The sequence below is a fragment of the Prosopis cineraria genome, unplaced genomic scaffold, assembly GCF_029017545.1.
Source record: "Prosopis cineraria cultivar Desert tree isolate PC_DT_omini unplaced genomic scaffold, ASM2901754v1 PC4, whole genome shotgun sequence".
Classification (NCBI taxonomy): Eukaryota; Viridiplantae; Streptophyta; class Magnoliopsida; order Fabales; family Fabaceae; genus Prosopis; species Prosopis cineraria.
Window position 1 is genome coordinate 42401756 of NW_026555335.1, and position 20215 is coordinate 42421970.

Below are 20215 nucleotides of genomic sequence, written 5' to 3' on the forward strand. Positions count from 1 at the left end.
AAGCTAGTTTAAGCTTTATTGCTTATTGACAACAATTGCTACAATAACCATCCACTCTCCATAATTATTGAAAATATTATGGATCTCATTATGAGAGATTAGGAGGTTACTTTTGACTACATCTATAAGGAAGTCAACAAATACGCTAATCTTCTTGCCCATAAGACTCATTATCAACATTTTCATATTTGTATCATTGATAGTTAACCCCTTGATTGTATTAGCCTCTTAGCTATATACATGACTAGACATTAATTTCTTGCATGGTTATCCCATGGCCTTATATTTAAAAAAAAATCCCTAAAGCTGAGCTATTGTAGTTTAAGATGGTCAATTTTGAGAGGAAAGAATATACTTAGTCTTTTATATTTGAAATGCTTATTTTCCATTAAATAATTTTATAAAAAATTATTATTATTAATGTTATGAACACTTTAATATCTACTTGTTTTAATTTGATTGGATAAAAGTATATTAAGTATATAAAACTAAATTTGTAACTTTTACCCATTTTGAAACTACTCAGGAAAAAATATCGTGTATTCAAATTTCACTATATATATATATATATATATATATGTATATATATATATATATGTATGTATGTATGTATGTATGTATGTATATAAAATCAAAATGATGGAATGCGAAAGGATAACCTTTTAAATGGCACTCAAATTTCTTAAGAAATTAATATCATAATTGCCAATTGTAAAGATAGCTTGAAAAAAATCAAAATAATAACATTAATGATAATTGAAAAAAAATATAAATAAGATAGACACTAGAACTTAATTGTATATAGTGAGAGCTTCAAAATGTTGTACACACCTATTGTGTACTTTTTTATTGATGTCAATCAACTACCAAATTTGTTATGATCAATCAAGTTATTTGATAAAATCGTACAAGAGGATTTCTAAACTCTTGTAAAGCTGTGCCTCACTTGTTCGGTTACATAGACAGACTCTTACTACTCATAATAATAATGCCTTGCTCGCAGGCTGTAAGAACCAAGAGACCAAACTGTAAGGTCTCCCTTACTAATCCACTATTTAATTCTAAATCATGGAAATTAAGGGATCAACTTTCCAAGGATTACTAAATTGTAAAATTTCACAAAAAAAGGAATTTCTCTAATTCTCTTTTTTTTTTAAAAGAATCCCAAATTCAACATTTCGAATCTCAAACATTATTTAATAGTATCAAATTAGAGTTTTAAAAGCAATGCGGAAGCTTGAAAGTCAATTGGGACCTAAAATAATGAGTTTTAGTTCAAACCAACTATCTCACTATACTCAATAAACTCTCGCTGACCCGTGCAATGCACCATACACAAACAAAAATACTCGTATCATAAAATTATCACTTAATCTCGATTTGCACAAAATATTTAGGAAGAGGGAATGTTACACAAAATTATCAATTTCATTTCAAATCTTTCAAAATATACATGTTTCTATTTGCATAAGTATTTTGGCCCTATTCACAAGTTTACAATCAAAACTCATTAACCCAAAGCACAAAATACACAAGTGATACATGAAATTATACAGGTAGTGCATAAAATATGTCAAATGATTCTAGTTGGCAATTAGCTCAACAAATACACATGAAAGTAACAAAAAGAGGCATAAAGAGGATTACTTCACAATCTTAAGCCTCTGTGTGCTTTCCCCTATTTAGATCCAATAAGCTAGGTCTTAAAAGTATTAAGAATTGAGGGGTGAGTATAACCACTCAGTAATCAAGTTTCACTTAACCTATACAGTTGCATATCAATTGTAATTAGATGCAAATAAGCAAATAAGCACAGATATCACAAATAAACACTCGACCATGGTTCACAAAATTAACAACTATGTGACCAAGCTTACCACAACACATTTTATGCACCAAGCATAACACGGAGTTGCAAAAATAACAACCATGCGCCCTCAACACATGTTGGACCACAAAACTAACAATTATATAGCCGGACTTATACGCATGATCATATGCCAACCTTATGTTCTCCTGTTATTTTTGACACAAAATCGGTGGCTATCACGTGACTATGTCCTTCACGAACTAACCCAGCCTTTTACTTATGAGGAGCTACCGAGCCAGGGTTAACTCACTCACTTATGTAATCTGGTTTCCCCCAATACTAACAACCATAGGGTGTCATATCCCTAACCTAGCCTCCTCATGAACTGGTAGAGACTAGATAGGTTTAAGTCTCTTATAGAACAAGTAGGACAATCCCGAATCAACTATGGGATAAGGGCTACCTATTAATTCCAACGATCGATGCCAAGGCTAGTTCCCAATTCCAACAGTCACTGCCAATACCACATGAATTTAAATCAATCTATTCCTCTCCCCAGGCAAACTCCTGTCAATGATTATGCTATGCACATTTCTCATATAATATACATTTTAACAATCAATTCATAGTATATGAATTCACATAAACTCAAATACTCCACAAACTCAACATATAATACATAACAATTCTTTGCTCACAATAACAAATCACAATCAATTTAGTAAAACATAAAGGATAGCATAATCAAAGTTATCTTTTCAAAATGATTTTACAAGTCAAACACATTGCCAATATGTATCATTGATTTAAATTATAAACCACATTTCACAAACACAATTAACATTCAACTATAAAGATTAAGTTTCTCCCGATTACTTCAAACCTTTGAGAGGTCAAATGTTTACTCCTCACTATACCAACTTTCTGAAGCTTCAACAAGCTCAAATGGTGACAAAATGAACCATACTACAATCACACCACAAGAATATCATCATTGTCTCAATTTTGAAAATTTATCAACACATAACTCCACTCGCTTTATTTTATCAACACATAGTCACTATCCATTCATACCTAATGGGCTTATTAGGTTCCATTAATACACATATTACTAATAATACCTTAAATCATCTTTAATGCACATAAACCTCTCCCAACTACCATATTTATATTAATTTTTGGATATTAAATGCTCTCATGGACCTATCACTTTTAAAATTATCAATATGGTGTTTCAATACATTAAACAACTCCCATCATACTCATTCTAACCAATGAAATTAGACCCATACCTCTATGGATTAAAAATCCATCTTTTAACTCAAACCTACCATAAATCATCATAAATGAGGAAGAGAAAGGAAGAATAAGGCACCATAAACTTACCTTAGGTATTTGGAAGCTTCAAAATATCAATAATAAAAGCCAATGTCGTGCCTTGGCAAAGTCTAAGTCGAGTTCTTTGTTTTCCTCCCCCCTCTTCTTTTGTTTTCGCACACAAAATGTATCTGATTTATCATATTTTTGCCTGTGCGCCGCAGCAGACATTGCCCTCCACTGTGGCGCATGGCACAGAGGAGCCTAATACATTTAAATTCATCTCTGTGCGCCATGGCAGACTGACCACGCACCGTGACATATGGCATAGAGGATAAATCTTCACTTTTTCTTTCTCTTTCATTGCCCGAATAGCCTACCATTAATCTGAAACCACTTCTAGGGCTAAAATCACCATAAATACACCAAGTTAAGTCCCTCTGGCCATACATCTTATTAACTCACTAATTACTCTCATTAGTTTAATAGACTAAGATTAAAATTTTTTGGATGTTACACGGGCTATTGTGTGAAGATAACATGTTTTTGGGAAAAAAGAGCTCTTTATTAAGATTGTGGATTGAAAAATTTTATAGATTTGCCATTTTTCTGGACATCATTAGAGAAACAAATCCAAACTTTGTTCCCTATTGAAAATACAACCATAGTTAAAATTATTACTCACAAAAATATTTTAAATAAGTACTTGCTTCAATTGTACCATGAACTATAGCAAATAGCATTCGAGAAATAGGTTAGCCTAGGAGGCTAGCCTGTTAACCTCCTAAAAATTGACAAGTTAAGTTGAAAATCTTTAAAAAGCAAGCTAATATAGCTCGTCTTACCAAAAGAACATGCTAGCTCCCCTTTTCATTTGCTCACTTTATTATTTTGATTCTAATAAAATGAGAAGCAACTAGTTTGCACTTATCTTAACTATAATGCTTTAAGCTAGGAGCTTGGTTCCATGTGTGTTTTCTCAATTTTCATTGATATATCACTTTTACATAGACAAAATGATTATGTAAAATAGATGACATGTTATATTTACGGGTGTCAAAGTTAATTTAATGATGCAACTTTATGAAAACATAAAAATAAATTGAATTTAGCTTGCAAATTAGTAATTCAATTTGAAAATTGAAAAATAAAATATTTGAAAATGTAAAAAAGAAAAAGAGGGTTGGTGGGGCATGCATATACAATGAGCTTCCAACCTTCTAGAAGGTGAGTTGATCAAAGCCACCCTATAATATTCTAAATTTTAAACCTAAAATTTATAAGTTAATTAAGGATATGTTTAGTTAAAGGATTTTGGAAGGGAGGGGAAATGGTTCCCTCCTCTCATTTGGTTAAGAAATTTGAGAAGGGAGCCCTCCCCTCCAACTTGGGGTTTTCTAGAGGGGGCTAAAATGTCTAACAATCCTACCCTTTTTTAATTAGCATTTTCTCTTGCGATAACAAGCTTATAGACTCCTTTACCCTATTGATCAATTACAATTCAATCAAGTAAGCTAGCCTAGATGTATGGGTGCTTAAATTTTAAATGGAATAACTTTTTGTTGTAAAATTGGTGCCAATAAGCTTAATGTAAATGCTTAAATTACTTTGATCAGATGTTGGATAGATAAATAGTGCATGCTAGAAGTTCACCTTTAGATGCTATCAAGATAGCAAAGTTTATTGTCATGAATTTTTTTTGTGTCGTAATGTATGACACAGTGGCATTTAGCTACTGCACAATTGACTTTTGGTCGCAACAGGCCTTGTCCATGTTTTTCGCCATGACAGATGACATATAGACTACAATAGACAGGCCGGGTTAAGAGAAAGTGATGTTTTTGCCCTTGTTTTCAATGTTTTCTCTTTTCTCGATGATTGCCATGCTTTTGAATTTATTTTAAATTTTAATTTATCATATATGTTGAGCTCAACAAATTTTTTAAAGGATTTTATTGGGATCTCAATATCAAAATGTTTTAGTATGACATACTCTTTTCTATCAAGATAAATCTAATTATTAGATAACTTCTGATTACCATGATAATATTTATATATGGCTTGTTCTAGTAATGTCAAGGTAAATATTACATACCCACCCCACCCCACATGTTAACTTGTATTATTGTTTTTTTTAGATAGATATTAAGAGTAGATGCCATTAATAATCAATATTTTTTTTTCAAGTATTTAGGGCAAATGATAGACCCCTCTTAACCTACATGCTAACTGTATTACCTACTTTTAACACCCCATTTACCACCATAAATTAAAGGATTTATTTATTTGTTCTTCATGTTTTGTCCCAAGAAAAGTGTAAAAGTGATTACTGTGCTCATAAAGAAAAAAAAAGGTTATAGGAAGCTTTGACGTTGACTTTCACAAATCACTTTATCATATAATAAATAATTCATTGGTAAGTTAAGAATGAGAAAGTTTTACATAAATTAGGTATACTATATCATTTGTAATCTATTTAATTAGAATGTCTGAAATAATCTAAAATAAAATTTCATATGAATTATTTTAATTGATTTTATTCATATCACATAATGCATATTGAATTTCTTATCCCTTCTCTCTCTAGAATTATTGATGTCAAAATTAATTTATAGTTAATGTTATTTAAATGTCGTATTTTTATTGGATAAATCACAAATGACATAGCACACTTGGTCTATCTAAAAATTTTCCATTAAGAATGAAATCTATCAAGAGATATAATAAAGGAGATTCAAATCACACGGTTCAAATAAACGAACAAAATAGAAATAGATAACCAAGGAATTATGAAGCTTCTTCATGAAGGACATGGTAATGTGTTCTTTTCTAGTCTTTAACATTGGGATTACATTGTCTTGCCTCTTGTAACCTCGTATCCATCTCTAGAAACACTGAGAAGGGAATGTTGGAAATGGATGGGTGTGCTTGAAGGTTATAACTGGAAGTTAAGTTTTTAATGAATGGAATAATGCCTAACATGTACCGTAGGTCACCAAATATAGTGGCTGAATGGAATAAAATTAGTATATTGTTGCCAATTTGATCTTTCATTTGCGATGGCTGTAATAGCAATATTGTTTGTTAGGATGACGTGGAATGAAAAGCCATTTGCTGTAGAGTGCAAACACTGTATATTTGAGTGTGTGGATTGCAGTCAATTAATTAAAATTTTAAGGTAAATATTCGTGGGCTTGCCGCAACCATTTGTATATTTGAGTCTCATGGAATTAGAATCTCAACGACCAGTTCAATTTCATGCAACACTACTTTATGACCAACACAAGATCACAAAAATATGACATCAGCATCTAGAACAATCACAAAGGTGATTGACTTTTCCACATTTAATCCAAGATGTCATTCATTTATTAATGAATTCAATTTTTTATCCTAATGGTATGAGCTCGAAATTTTTTAAAGTGAGTTATGTGTTCTTTAACTCCATATTGAAAATTACATAAATATATCTCTTCTACTTTTCAAATACATTTTTTTAAGGAAAAAACTCTTCAATCTTAGTTTACTTTTAAACTTCACTATCAAACTATCATTCTTTTAATCTGAAAATAAAAAAATTGCAGAAGATCCTTAATGTAATTTTTAGATCTAGGATCATTTGGAGAAGGCTTCTCGATTGTGCCATAGTGAGCTTTATAAGTTGAGGAAATGTTTTCTTTCGGAGTCACGCACCAATATTCATAGTACAAAAACTCCAACAAAACAATGTGTATTGAATGCAAAAATAACCGTGTAAGTGTTGTGTGAATTTAATAGAATAAGTTTTGACTTTTTTAAAGTATTGTTGCTTCTTAGAAATATTATAATGTAGTCAATTTTAGATGGAAGCCAGAGGGGGAGAAAACAAAGCAAAAGACTAAAAGTTGCTTCTGTCAGATGGATAATGTGTTAATTGTTGAAGGCATTATTTTTATTTTAAATTTTAAATAAGGGGTAAATATGTCATTTCATAATAAATTGAGATGTCTAACAAATCGCTAAGGACTAAAAAATAATTATCACATTTGGTGATACCTATTTCTCATTTACATGTTTCAAATGTGTTTTATTATCATTCTCCCTAGAAAAAAATAGATCAAGCTCTGTGTGCTTTATTTAATCATGGACATTACGATGCTCAAATAATCTTAAAAAGTATAGAAGAGGACTCAAGATATTAAACTTTAGATGGCTAAGGTCTTATTTGGTATCATTGAATTGACAAAGTGGAAATAAAATTATAAAAGGAATCTAGATCTAAGAATATTTGGCAGACAAGAAATGTGATTTTCAAGGAATTCAATCTCAACAAAAAGGCTAGAATCTAATTCCATCACAATCTTAATCCAATTGATTGGATTCCTTGAAATTCCGCTTCAAACTTTAATGCCCTCAGTTTCTACACTTCATCTCTATTGTAACTCTACCTTTCCACATCCCCATCACCTTGATGATGGTGCTTCACCCTCCAATACAATGGAAGCACTGACCTTCTCTCCAGCTTGAAGCTCAACTTTGACAAAGCTCAACCTCTACATGCTAGTGACATTTACACAAAGATTGAAGCTCAACTTTGGCTCCATCACTACTATTGAAAGTCTCAACTGTTGTTGGGAACACTGTTAAAACTTGGTAGAAAGCATATTCAATTAAGAAGATTAAGCTAGTGCCAAAGGCGATGATTGTTCTATCGTTGGTGAGATAGCTAAGTTCATTGATGCACCATTTCGAAGAGTTGATCTAATTATTGGTTGAGTTGTTTTAAATTAAATGTTAGGTTCTTGGAATTTTTTTTTAATTTTTTTTGGGTTTTGATCTAAGTTTAGTTGAGGTTTTTGGACAATCAAGGTGATATGGTTGCCACACACAAGGGAGGAACTCAATAGTTGTGGTTGGCAATTTTAAGTTCAAGTGATTTTTTTATTTTTATTTGACAAGGATAATTTAGTAATTTTACATTATAAGTATACTTATCAAAGAAAAATTTATTTGTATTTCATTTTCATAACAAACATATTTTTATAACCTCATTCTATTCCATTTTAATTTTTAATTTTGATTCCGATTCTTTCAAAAAATCTTACACTATACCAAATGGTGTATAATAGCTCATACATCTTGTTATTTGCTATAAATTTTATATTTATATTAACTATTAACAATGATATTTATGTTGATATATTGATAATTGATATTATGCATAATGAATAATATTTAAACTAAAATCTTAAAATGAAAAAAATCCATTATAAATTCGGATCATCCATGTGTAAATTTAAACTGTCCAAAATTTTGTCTGAGTCTCAGAATTTTTTGATAAAAAAATAATTATGCCAAGGATTTAAGAATCAATACCCGCTGCAGCAAGGCTAGGAGTTGGCCCAAAAAAAAAAGGGGGGGGGTCCCGGGCAAAGGTTACGCAACCCACAATCGCTTTCGCAGAGCGTCTTGGGAAGGCGGAAACAATCATCAGGGATCAAAACGACCACTGGCCGTTTAATCGTCTCCGTCGAAGAAAATCTCCGAGTCTCGTTTTGTGCTGGTATTGATCGGCCCTGAAAGAGGAGGGACGAGAGGCTGACACCGAATAAAGATGGGAGAAGAAAAGCGACACCAGATGATGCAGAACCTCTTCGGTGATCAATCAGAGGAAGAAGAAGAGCTTGATTCCGAGCATGAATCGAATCCCCAACCCACTTACGCTTCTGTATGATACGGTTTCTCGTTTCTTATCCCCAAATTCCCCTTTTTGCTTGCTGTTTGAATGTGCAATTTCATTGTCTGAGCCTCCGAGGCTAGGTTTCCCGTTTCTCATCCCCAAATACGAGTATCGGTTTGTCGGTTTCAAATTCATTCTGTGTTCGGACCTGTATTCTTATTTGTAAACTGCAATTCTACATTCAGTGTAGCACTGCACATTCCTGTAGAGAACGGGGCAGACTTTATGGCCGTCTGTTTACTGCTTTTTGAAACTTTGGGAATAGAAAGATGTTCTTATCTTTCGAGTGTATACATTATAAGTTGACTGCTTTCTGTTTCATCTCTTACGTGTAGTATGATGAATTGAAAATCGTTTTGTTTTTCTTCAGGATGAAGGGGAGGGGGGGATAGAACCTGAGGTTGAAGGGGAAGGGGAAGGGGAAGGTGAGGGTCATGGGGAGGTGGAAATAGAAAGTGAAGGTGACGTGCCTGATGGGGATCCAGATCCCGGTGAAAGTGAAGGAGAGAGGGAGCAAAGTTCCCAAGAGGTAGATATTGTTGATCAAAGAGAAGAAAGTGAAGCAAGATATTCAGATAGTGATGCAAAAGACAACTACAATCAGAGAGTTGTAACTAGCAAGCGTAGGGATGTGATTGAGAGTGGATCTGAGAGGTCAGAAGAGCACCATTATCCTGAAAATGATGATGAGGAAGTCGACGAAGCTAGAAGTCTAAGGTATCTTTAACAGGTTCTACACGCACACACGTCATGTAATACAGTAACTTTTTTCTGTTCTAGACTGTTCAGTGCACGCTCTAATGAACCTAATGACTGAGGTTGTTTGGTTATCTAAGTTTTTTTTTTCTAAATCTGTTTGAATGGTTGTGTGTGTTAAATTATGCCTTAAATTAGATGATGGAATAGATTAGTGACCGTGTTGAGGACTTGTGATTTATTGGCTTGTGCATGAACTATTGCAAGATTTAGTGAATGAAAATTATCTTTTGGCAGTGAATCACCCAGAGATGATAAGGATCGGACTCGCATGTTGCATTCTGCTCCTGAAATTCGTGATGTGTTTGGTGATTTTGATGATGAAGAGGAGGAGGCAGAATATGCAGTTCGGCATGACATTGAGCATGATTCAAATGTGAGTGAGAGGGGCCAATATTAAGATTTTTCTACCTTTTCTCCTAGTACTTTGAATTTAAGCATAAGACTAATTATTTTCCTGTCTTAGAGATCTCCTTTGGAGGAGGAGGAAGGCAGTTATGGAAAGAGCTTAAGACCAGAGGACATAATTGCTGATGAAGAAACTCATTACGAGTCAGAGGAGGATAACATTGAGATGAAACTTAAAGAGAAGCCACTTGGGCCCCCATTGGAGCTAGAAGTTCCACTTCGACCACCTCCAGCTTTTCCAGAAAAGGTATGCCTTTAATATGTATTGAAAATATCATGTCTATTGATGATTCTTTATTTCTCAAAGTGGATGGACAAGACACGTAACTAGTTCTCTGATTTTGCTTATGCTAACATCTTTATAATTTCGAAGGTTGCAAATTTAAAGGAGCTTAGGTGGATGTCAGAATTTTGAACAAAGTGCATAATGTATACTTTTAGGACTACTGTTTGATTATCACTTTACTAACCTGTTTGTTGAAATGGTAATGCAATCTTACATTTTGATACTGAAGATCATGCTTAATAGATTAGTACTGTTTTACTATATAGGTGCTTAATCTGCATATTAAAATTACTTATATAAAATCATATGCACTATGTTGACTGTATATGTTGAGTTTCGGCACTCACTTTTGTTTTTGGGCAGATGAACATGATCAAAGTATCTAATATTATGGGTGTTGACCCAAAACCATTTGATCCTAAAACATATGTTGAAGAGGATACATTTGTTACTGATGAATCTGGAGCCAAGAAACGCATACGCTTGGAGAACAATATTGTGCGCTGGAGGAATGCGAGAAATCCTGATGGCACGCTGACTGTATGTAGCAATATATCGTTGTAGTTAGTTTTTCATGCTCAAATGATCGTAAGCGTTCAATTCATGCCCATGGATAGGAAGGAAGATCATGCTTTATATAAACTGTTTATGGTTTTTATTAACTTTCTTTGTTCTCTCCCTTTTTGTTCTTTACAATTGTCCTTTTTTTGAGTGCTAAAATGTTATTTAAAATAACAAGCCTGATACTGAGTTAGGTCTAAACTGTTGAGGTAGAATTTCTTTGGAGAATGTAAAGTTCACAGGTTCTTTTGACATGTGGCTTAAACCTCTACTTGATTGATAGCATTTGTTTTTGCTGCAATGGACAAATAAATCGTTTTCTGTATTTTGCAAGTTGAGATAATGTTAAAGAAGTATTAGAATTTGGAGGACGAAATTTGAACATCACATTGGTCAATGATTTATTTATTTTGTGTTCCTCCTTTGTTTAATTTCCCATTGATTTGAACCAGGTGTGATTGAGAAGGTCTATTGTATCTAAGTTGAGTTGGTGAAGCTGTAATTTTAAATGGTAAAGGTTTAAAAGATGTTATATGACAGGCCTTAATGGAATAGGTAGTTTAAAGCTTCAATGAGGCTTCTGACAGGGTTGTTTCTGAATAAAATTGCTTCATGGTTGTGTCTGCACATAGTACCTTGGAGTCCATTGTATCACGGTCTAAATATATATAACTTGCATAATTAGTTTGTTCTATGTACCGGTCACACTATCAGCTTGAAGGCAATTTTCTTAAATGCGTGTGTATTAAGAGTGTGGATGTATAAATAAGCTCTATTGATGTATGAAGGCAAAATGGTTGCATATGGTTAATGTTTTATTCTTTTGTGAAAAGTTCTGCTTTTAATACCAGAACTATTTCAGTTTAACTGTAGCACCCTTACTCTTTGGTAGAAAATGTCATTGATGATCAAGATGAATTACTATTGGTTTTATGCTGATGCAGCGTGAAAGTAATGCTCGTTTTGTAAGGTGGTCTGATGGCAGCTTGCAGTTATTAATAGGGAATGAAGTTCTTGACATATCTGTGCAAGATGCACAACATGATCAAGCACATCTTTTTCTTAGACATGAGAAGGTGAGTTGTGATATGCTATATATCACTTTCTTGCTAGTAATTGTTTATTCTCTAGAGAACCATGTGCCCGACACTGGACAACGTGTGCAGGGGATCCTCCAATCACAAGGAAGGCTATTAAGGAAAATGAGATTTATGCCATCTTCCTTGTCTTCAAATTCTCATCGGCTGCTGACTGCCCTCGTGGATTCAAGACATAAAAAAGTTTATAAGGTTAAAAATTGCATTACTGACATTGATCCTGAGAGGGAAAAGGAGGAAAAAGAAAAGGTATAATTTATTTGGATAGTAGTTTCATGCCTTTATTGCCCATCTTGGTACTAATCTCCTATTTTTCTATGGATTTTGTAGGCGGAAAGTCAAACCATCAGAGCTAATGTACTTCTTAACCGTAAAAGAGAAAAGGTGAACCGGAAATATGCTCCACCTGTAGATAGGAGGCGCCAACTTTCTCCTGGGTTTTTGGAGGATGCTTTAGATGAGGTGTGCTCTCAAAATATTGTTTCCTGCCCAGTCATTGTAGCCTTCATTTGCATCTGCATATGCCAGAGTCTTTTCTAGTCTCATGACCCACGTAATAACTTCTTCTCTGCCAGTTTGTTTAATCTTCCACTTTTCTTTTTTCAGGAGGATGAAACAGATTATTATAATTCTCATCGTGCTCATCGTCGCTTTGATGATGATTTTGATGTTGAAGCACGTGCAGAGAAGCGAATTATGAATGCTAAGAAGGTATTATCACTCTGTATTCTGATGGTCTGAATTTTGCTGGTTATTTTCCTTCTATCACTAAATGAAGGTTCTTTTCTGGGATTGTAGTCACAGCCACCCAAAGATATCCCTCGAAGGTCATCTTTCCCACCTGTGAAGTCATCCCGGCGCCCAATCGAGTTCTCAGATGATGAGAGAGAGGAATCTGAGTATGAAACAGATGGTGAGGAAGATGATCGACCTCTGCCACGAAAGAGGGCTGAGGATACTGAACCGGAGTATGAGGATGAGGAAGAAGAAGATGAAGAAGAACATTATGAAGAGGAAGCACAAGTTAATGATGCATCAGAGGAAGAGGAGGTCTTTATATTTTCAAATAATTTAGTTTGCTTTAAGATTTATTAGACTTGTCAATGAATAAGTAGGCATAAACTGTCTTTTGTGTTTCATTGCTTTGAGAAATTTGGTCTTTTAGATTCGTTTTTATACAGTTTGAGATCGAACATTAGGGATTATATGCAACTTCTTTTGCACTTCGGTAGCTTTTTCCTCTCATTTTTTCCCCTTACGTTGACATACAAGTTATTGGTAGCAGCAAAACTATTTTGATTTTCATTGGCGGGATATAAAGTTTGTAGACTGTGGTAAATTGTAAATACCAATGATAAGTGTTGGGCATCTTCACCAAAGGAAAAATCTTGAATTGCTGCTTGGAAAGTTTTGACCATTTCTTGGAAAGAAATTTTTGGCATGTTCTCTGGATTAATCTTGAGAACTTTTGATAGAATATTCTAGTTTTAATTAATGCCTCATTATTGTAGTATCAATAGATCAATAGAGCGTATACTTAGTTGTGTTTACTACTAATGCTATCATCATCATCATTATTATGGCTTCACCTGTGGAACTCCTACAATCCGTGAGAGCTGTTGTACGTGCCTTTTGCGCAACATGAAAATGCAGTAGTAGTTCTTTTTTTTTTTTTGGGTGCGCACATGGTGCCGTAATTTATTTAATACTATAATGTAGAATATAAAATTAGGACCATGATTAATTGCTGCAGTTTCAATTTTTTTTATTTATTTTTTGGCAGGAACCAAAACAGAAGAACAAGGAGATCAGAGGCATCATGAAAAGGAAGGGTTTTGAGTCAGATGAGGAATCTCCTCCGAGGAAAGCAGCAACCCATGCCCATAGGCGAATGGCAGTTGTTTATGATAGTGATGAGGAGTGAATTTCTTCAAAACCAGATTACTTTCATGTGAGCGTACCTTAAACTTAATTGTGAAACTCGAGTGTAATTAATTTGTCATTTCTTTGAGGGGAGGCCAGCATAATGAGACCTAGTTTTTTTGGAGATGACGAGGAATGCAACTTTTCCCCCCTTTTTTGATGGCTGAATTTTGTCTTGTCTGCTTGGTTGGAGGGGAATGGAGGGGAGGGGAAATGAGTTCAATTTTTAAATAGTGGAGAAGTGGGGTGAAAAGCTTTTAATTAATTTTGCTTGCTCTTTTAATTTACTTTACATATTATCTTTATTAAAATTTTATAATCCTGCTTATCCATTTTTCTTCAAATCGAAGTCATTAGAAACTTCCTTTCCCCTACAACCAAAAGGGGGTTAGTTTAAAATGCCATCTGAATGCAGCCTGCCATCGTATTAGGTGATTGTTGATTTTATTTCACATCAGACGGGTCAAGTGACTGGTAATTCTTAATGTTCCCGTGGAGTCGACCACCTCGTGCTTTTCCCCTGTTTTTATGGATCCTTGCGATTGGGATTGCCAAGAGCAATGTGGTTGAAGGCAGCTTAGCAAATTATTGAATGCATCAGGAGCCAACGTGGCTCATCTTTTCTCCCTACTTCGCTTCCTTTGCGCAGTTGAATCTAGTTATTCATCTTTACGTACGACGGAAATTACTCTTTTTGTCTCCGTGAAAATTTAACGGAGTATCTTTGGATCATTCACAAAAGCATGCAACTGCGCTTGAATTATCTTCTGTAATTAGCTTCAATGTCTTCTTTTGTAATTGCATAAATGTTTACCGGCCTGTTCAATGAAAAAAAGTTTGATGCTTGCCGAGTCACTAGTTTTGGACGATCATCATTGTATTTTCAAGCATCATTTAAAGAGATGTAAATATCTAAAAATAAAATTTGAGGGATTAAGGAAAGATGAATGGTGGAAAAAGTATATGATGAGCGAGAAGTGACAGTTAAATTCAAAATGCACCTATTCAATTTATTTTGGGAACAATCACAATTTACTCTATCTAATATGCAAAATTAGCTATTAACCTTTTCAAAATTTTAATTCTCCACAGCTCGGTCTTTTTGTTTGAATTTATAAAATATTGGTCCTGCCTACGTGTAACCTTTCTGTACATGCCACTTAATGGAATGTATTTTATATTTCTTGTTTTACATTTTCTTTTATTTTGGAAAGATTCTATAATAAATTTGGAAGAATGAATCATAGGCCAAGGATGGAAAGAATGAATCAATATCAATATATTAATATATACTCAATTTGGTCTTATTTATAAATGTTTGAAATATTTTTCACTTATTTAAGAAAAATTATTATGATTATGATGTTTTGTTTGTTAAAAATCTTGCAACTTTTCAATTATAAGTATTTGTTATCTACGCGAATGTCTTTTCAAATTAAAGGATAAACTGAAAAATTATTTCTTTTGATTTAACATCTTATAATTAAGATTAGTTTTTATTTTTATAAAATATCTTACAAACATGACTAGAAAATAGCAAGTACTTTAGAGTTATCCTATATTTGGGTAGTTATAATGTAACTTATATTCACACTTCCAAATTCAGTGAACTTTTTTTTTTTTTTTTAAACATAAGGAGTAGGTTTTGACAAATGTAGAGTGATAGACAAACCTTTTTCAACTAAATTGTTACATACACAAAAGTGATGATTTAAAATTTAATTATTTATTTAATTGAAAATAATCTTTATTATTCATGTTAATTTTAATTAATAAAATCACTTGAACTTGAAACTAGGCCCACCTCCAAAGGTTGGCGTCCTTTATGGAAATATAAAAAAAGACTGGGCTTCAGAATCTAAAAGCGGATTTGGGCCTTGTCTGTACATTCTGGGGAAATCCAGTGACCCCAACTTGATTCACCTAACAGCTCGAATTTAAACAGGCTCACCAAAATTTGGAAGCGACTCTTCTAGGAGCTTCTGCGTTCGCTCGCGAAGGTCCACAAGCCTTCCAGATGCCTCTTTTGGATCAGATATTCACATCTCCCTCCCCCGCTCACCTCTTCACTCTGAGCTAACCAAATTCGCGAAACGTTTTCATCTACTCTCACAACCAAAACTCCCGAAGGGTTCTGTACGTGCTTCTCTCGCTCTTTGCTTCAATCGATCAAGGCGTCAAAACTTGCTAGTCCAATTGGCTTCGTAGTTTTTCGTTCTTACTTAACTTTTTCTTGTTGCTACTTCCGACAATTGTTCATAAAGTTTTTATCTCCCCCTTACAGGTATGCCAATTTTTATCCCTTTTGTGTTTAATTGTGTTGTTACTGTGATGTTGGATACTTGATGCGTTCTTGATTTTGCGTCGTTATAATAATTTGGGTCCTTTATGTGTGTCACGGTACTTGCGCTTTCTTTTCTTTTTCTTTTTTATTATTTTTTCATCATCACATAGGTTTCTGAAATTCTGTATTATCCTCTCTTTGTAAGGTTCTAAGAGGCAAATGAATCCTGATAAGTTCACCCATAAGACCAATGAGGCTCTTGCCGGAGCACATGAGCTGGCAATGAGTTCTGGCCATGCACAATTCACACCCCTTCATCTCGCAGCTGCTTTGATTTCTGATTCCGCTGGCATTTTCTCCCAATCAATTTCTAGTGCCGCAGGGGAAGAAGCTGCGCGTGCTGCAGTGAGAGTCTTCAATCAAGCGTTGAAGAAATTACCGTCTCAGTCTCCTCCTCCGGATGAGATACCCGCTAGTACGACCCTCATCAAAGTTATTCGGAGGGCACAAGCAGCGCAGAAGTCGCGCGGAGACACTCATTTAGCTGTTGATCAATTGATTCTGGGTCTTCTTGAAGATTCCCAGATTGGCGATTTGCTGAAGGAATCTGGGGTTGCTGCGGCAAGAGTGAAATCAGAGGTAGAGAAGCTTCGTGGCAAGGAAGGGAAAAAGGTTGAAAGTGCTTCTGGGGATACAACCTTGCAAGCACTGAAGACTTATGGGCGGGACCTCGTTGAGCAAGCAGGTAAACTTGATCCTGTCATTGGCCGTGATGAGGAAATACGAAGGGTAGTGAGGATTTTGTCAAGGAGGACGAAGAACAACCCAGTCCTCATAGGAGAGCCAGGAGTTGGTAAAACAGCCGTGGTAGAAGGTTTGGCGCAGAGGATAGTTAGAGGAGATGTTCCTAGTAATCTTGCTGATGTGAGGCTTATAGCGTTGGACATGGGTGCTCTGGTAGCCGGTGCGAAATACAGGGGAGAGTTTGAAGAGAGGTTGAAGGCAGTTCTAAAGGAAGTGGAGGAAGCTGAGGGGAGAGTGATACTCTTCATTGATGAAATCCATCTAGTCCTTGGTGCAGGTCGAACTGAGGGCTCCATGGATGCTGCCAACCTCTTCAAGCCTATGCTCGCTCGTGGTCAGCTACGATGCATTGGTGCTACCACGCTAGAGGAATACAGGAAGTATGTAGAGAAGGATGCAGCATTTGAAAGAAGATTCCAACAGGTCTATGTGGCCGAACCCAGTGTTGCTGACACTATCAGCATCCTTCGAGGGCTGAAAGAGCGATACGAAGGTCATCATGGTGTTCGGATTCAGGATCGTGCTTTGGTTGTTGCAGCTCAGTTGTCTAGCCGCTACATCACAGGTATGTATTATATCTGGGTTCTTTTTTTCTTTTATTTATGTTTCCCTTCGTGAAAACTTGGTGATTTTGATAACATGCATTTCATCTACCTACGATTGCATACATGGTTTTACAGGGCGTCATCTTCCTGACAAAGCAATTGACTTGGTGGACGAGGCCTGTGCAAACGTGAGAGTTCAACTTGATAGTCAGCCTGAGGAAATTGATAACCTTGAAAGGAAGAGAATGCAGCTAGAAGTGGAACTCCACGCACTTGAGAAAGAAAAAGACAAGGCTAGCAAAGCACGTCTTGTAGAAGTAAGTAGTGTTCTCTTCTGCATTGTGAAATATTTTTAATGGTTTCTGCTGTTGGATTGCGGGCTCTTATTTTACTTGGTTTAGAGGTTCTAATTGCTCGTGTTGCGTTCAGGTGCGAAAAGAGCTTGATGATTTAAGGGATAAACTTCAACCGTTGATGATGAAGTACAGAAAAGAGAAGGAAAGGATAGATGAGCTTCGCAGGCTCAAGCAGAAACGAGAGGAGCTCTTGTTTGCTTTACAGGAGGCTGAGCGACGATATGATCTTGCCAGAGCTGCGGACCTGCGATATGGGGCAATTCAGGAGGTGGAATCCGCAATACAACAGTTAGAAGGAAACGCCGGCGAGAATTTGATGTTGACGGAAACTGTTGGACCAGATCAAATAGCTGAGGTTGTGAGTCGCTGGACTGGCATACCAGTGACGAGGCTGGGCCAGAATGAGAAAGAAAGGTTAATAGGACTTGCTGATAGACTGCACCAGAGAGTGGTGGGACAAGATCAAGCAGTCAGTGCTGTTTCGGAGGCAGTGTTGAGGTCAAGGGCCGGGCTGGGAAGACCTCAACAACCCACGGGCTCATTCCTGTTCTTAGGGCCAACTGGTGTTGGTAAGACTGAGCTCGCAAAGGCTCTTGCGGAGCAACTTTTTGATGATGAAAATCAGCTGGTGAGAATAGACATGTCTGAATACATGGAGCAACACTCTGTGGCACGGTTGATTGGCGCACCACCTGGGTATGTCGGCCATGAGGAAGGAGGCCAACTAACGGAAGCTGTGAGGCGAAGGCCTTACAGTGTAGTCCTCTTTGATGAAGTGGAAAAAGCACATACATCTGTGTTTAATACTTTACTTCAGGTCTTGGATGATGGGAGGTTGACTGATGGGCAAGGTCGCACTGTGGACTTCAGGAATACCGTCATCATCATGACTTCAAACCTTGGAGCAGAGCATCTCCTGACTGGACTCTCGGGAAAATGTTCGATGCAAGTAGCTCGAGATCGAGTCATGCAAGAGGTATCTTTTTGCAGTATTTTTTTGGGGGTTACAATCTTATTGTTGAATTTTATGTGTAGGGTAAAGGGTAGCGTTTTCTTCTTGGGGCTGTAGTCGCTTAAGTACTTTGCTTGTACAGGTGAGAAGGCACTTTAGGCCAGAACTGCTGAACCGGCTCGATGAGATTGTGGTATTTGATCCTCTTTCACATGACCAACTGAGGAAGGTCGCGAGATTACAAATGAAGGAGGTTGCGGCACGTCTCGCTGAGAGGGGAGTTGCTATGGCAGTGACTGACGCAGCGTTGGACTTTATACTGGCCGAGAGCTATGACCCGGTTGGTATTAGTGCATCAAATCCGATATTCTATTCGCTTTATGATCCTAAGGGACGTTCGTACTTAATTTGTCGTTCATTATTTGCAGGTTTATGGAGCTAGACCAATCAGGAGGTGGCTTGAGAGGAAGGTGGTGACGGAGCTCTCAAGGATGCTTGTAAGGGAAGAAATTGATGAGAACTCGACGGTCTATATAGATGCCGGGCCTAATGGTAACTCGTTGGCGTATCGTGTGGAGAAGAATGGAGGAATGGTTAATGAAGCTACTGGGCAGAAGTCAGATATTTTGATTCAGATCCCAAATGGATTCAAGAATGATGCTGCTCAAGCAGTGAAGAAGATGAAGATCGAGGAAATTGATGGCGATGAAGATGCTGAGATGGAAGGTTGAAGTGTGAGAATCAGACGTGAGTGACTACCGTTTCCTTTCCTTTTGTTTGTTTCTTTTGCATAGGGCACTGTAATGATGGTGCGTGAAAATGCCCTTTATGTAATCGTAAATTATTTTTGTTTGTGAATTGAAGTTAAAAATGTAAATTGGTTTTTTTGAGCTGGAGTGAGGAATGAAGACCTTTCTTTCTTGTGAGACGTCGATACGTTTGTGAGCTTCAATTCCCTCCTTAAGATATTTTCCTTTGCTGTGGGGCTCGAATAGTTTGGATCATATCAGAGATGTGATATAAAACTCTGTATATTTAACTGGAAGTCTCTTCTTGGCTAACTTCTGAGCATATGGAAATAGTTGCGTGTTAGAATTAAGAGTAATCAAATTTGTAGACAAGCCGGTGGGGTCTGCAGAGATCGTGTGTGGAAAGAATTGTCCGAGTGGTATGTTTTAATTTACTATTTTCATATTGGCATTGCAATAGATATTATTGAAAATTGATTCGAAGAATTAACTGAACAAATTAATAAAGAGGGTTACAAATAACGTTACTTTAATGTATTTCTAAATGTGTTTTTTCATCTTTCTCGTGCAGCTGTTCCCACATAAGAAACATTTGGAAAAAATGAGTGTGTTGCACATTTTAATGAATTAACATTTTAGAGAGGAATT

At 35.8% G+C, this 20215-nt stretch overlaps 2 protein-coding genes across 2 annotated transcripts; both read left to right on the top strand.

Annotated features, from left to right (window-relative positions):
* Nucleotides 1-8496: 8496 nt before the first annotated feature.
* LOC129309496 (protein LEO1 homolog) lies at nucleotides 8497-14045 on the top strand. Its single transcript, XM_054951093.1, has 11 exons — nucleotides 8497-8834; nucleotides 9217-9563; nucleotides 9840-9978; nucleotides 10069-10257; nucleotides 10660-10836; nucleotides 11802-11933; nucleotides 12024-12203; nucleotides 12285-12416; nucleotides 12561-12665; nucleotides 12753-13004; nucleotides 13738-14045. The coding sequence occupies exons 1-11, from the start codon at nucleotides 8721-8723 to the stop codon at nucleotides 13876-13878; spliced, it is 1908 nt and encodes a 635-aa protein (XP_054807068.1). The 5' UTR covers nucleotides 8497-8720; the 3' UTR covers nucleotides 13879-14045.
* Nucleotides 14046-15853: 1808 nt separating this feature from the next.
* LOC129309421 (chaperone protein ClpB1) lies at nucleotides 15854-19879 on the top strand. Its single transcript, XM_054951000.1, has 6 exons — nucleotides 15854-16161; nucleotides 16367-17530; nucleotides 17646-17827; nucleotides 17940-18842; nucleotides 18961-19158; nucleotides 19247-19879. Exons 2-6 carry the CDS (start codon nucleotides 16381-16383, stop codon nucleotides 19547-19549), a joined length of 2736 nt encoding a protein of 911 aa, XP_054806975.1. The 5' UTR covers nucleotides 15854-16161; nucleotides 16367-16380; the 3' UTR covers nucleotides 19550-19879.
* The last annotated feature ends 336 nt before the right edge of the window (nucleotides 19880-20215 follow it).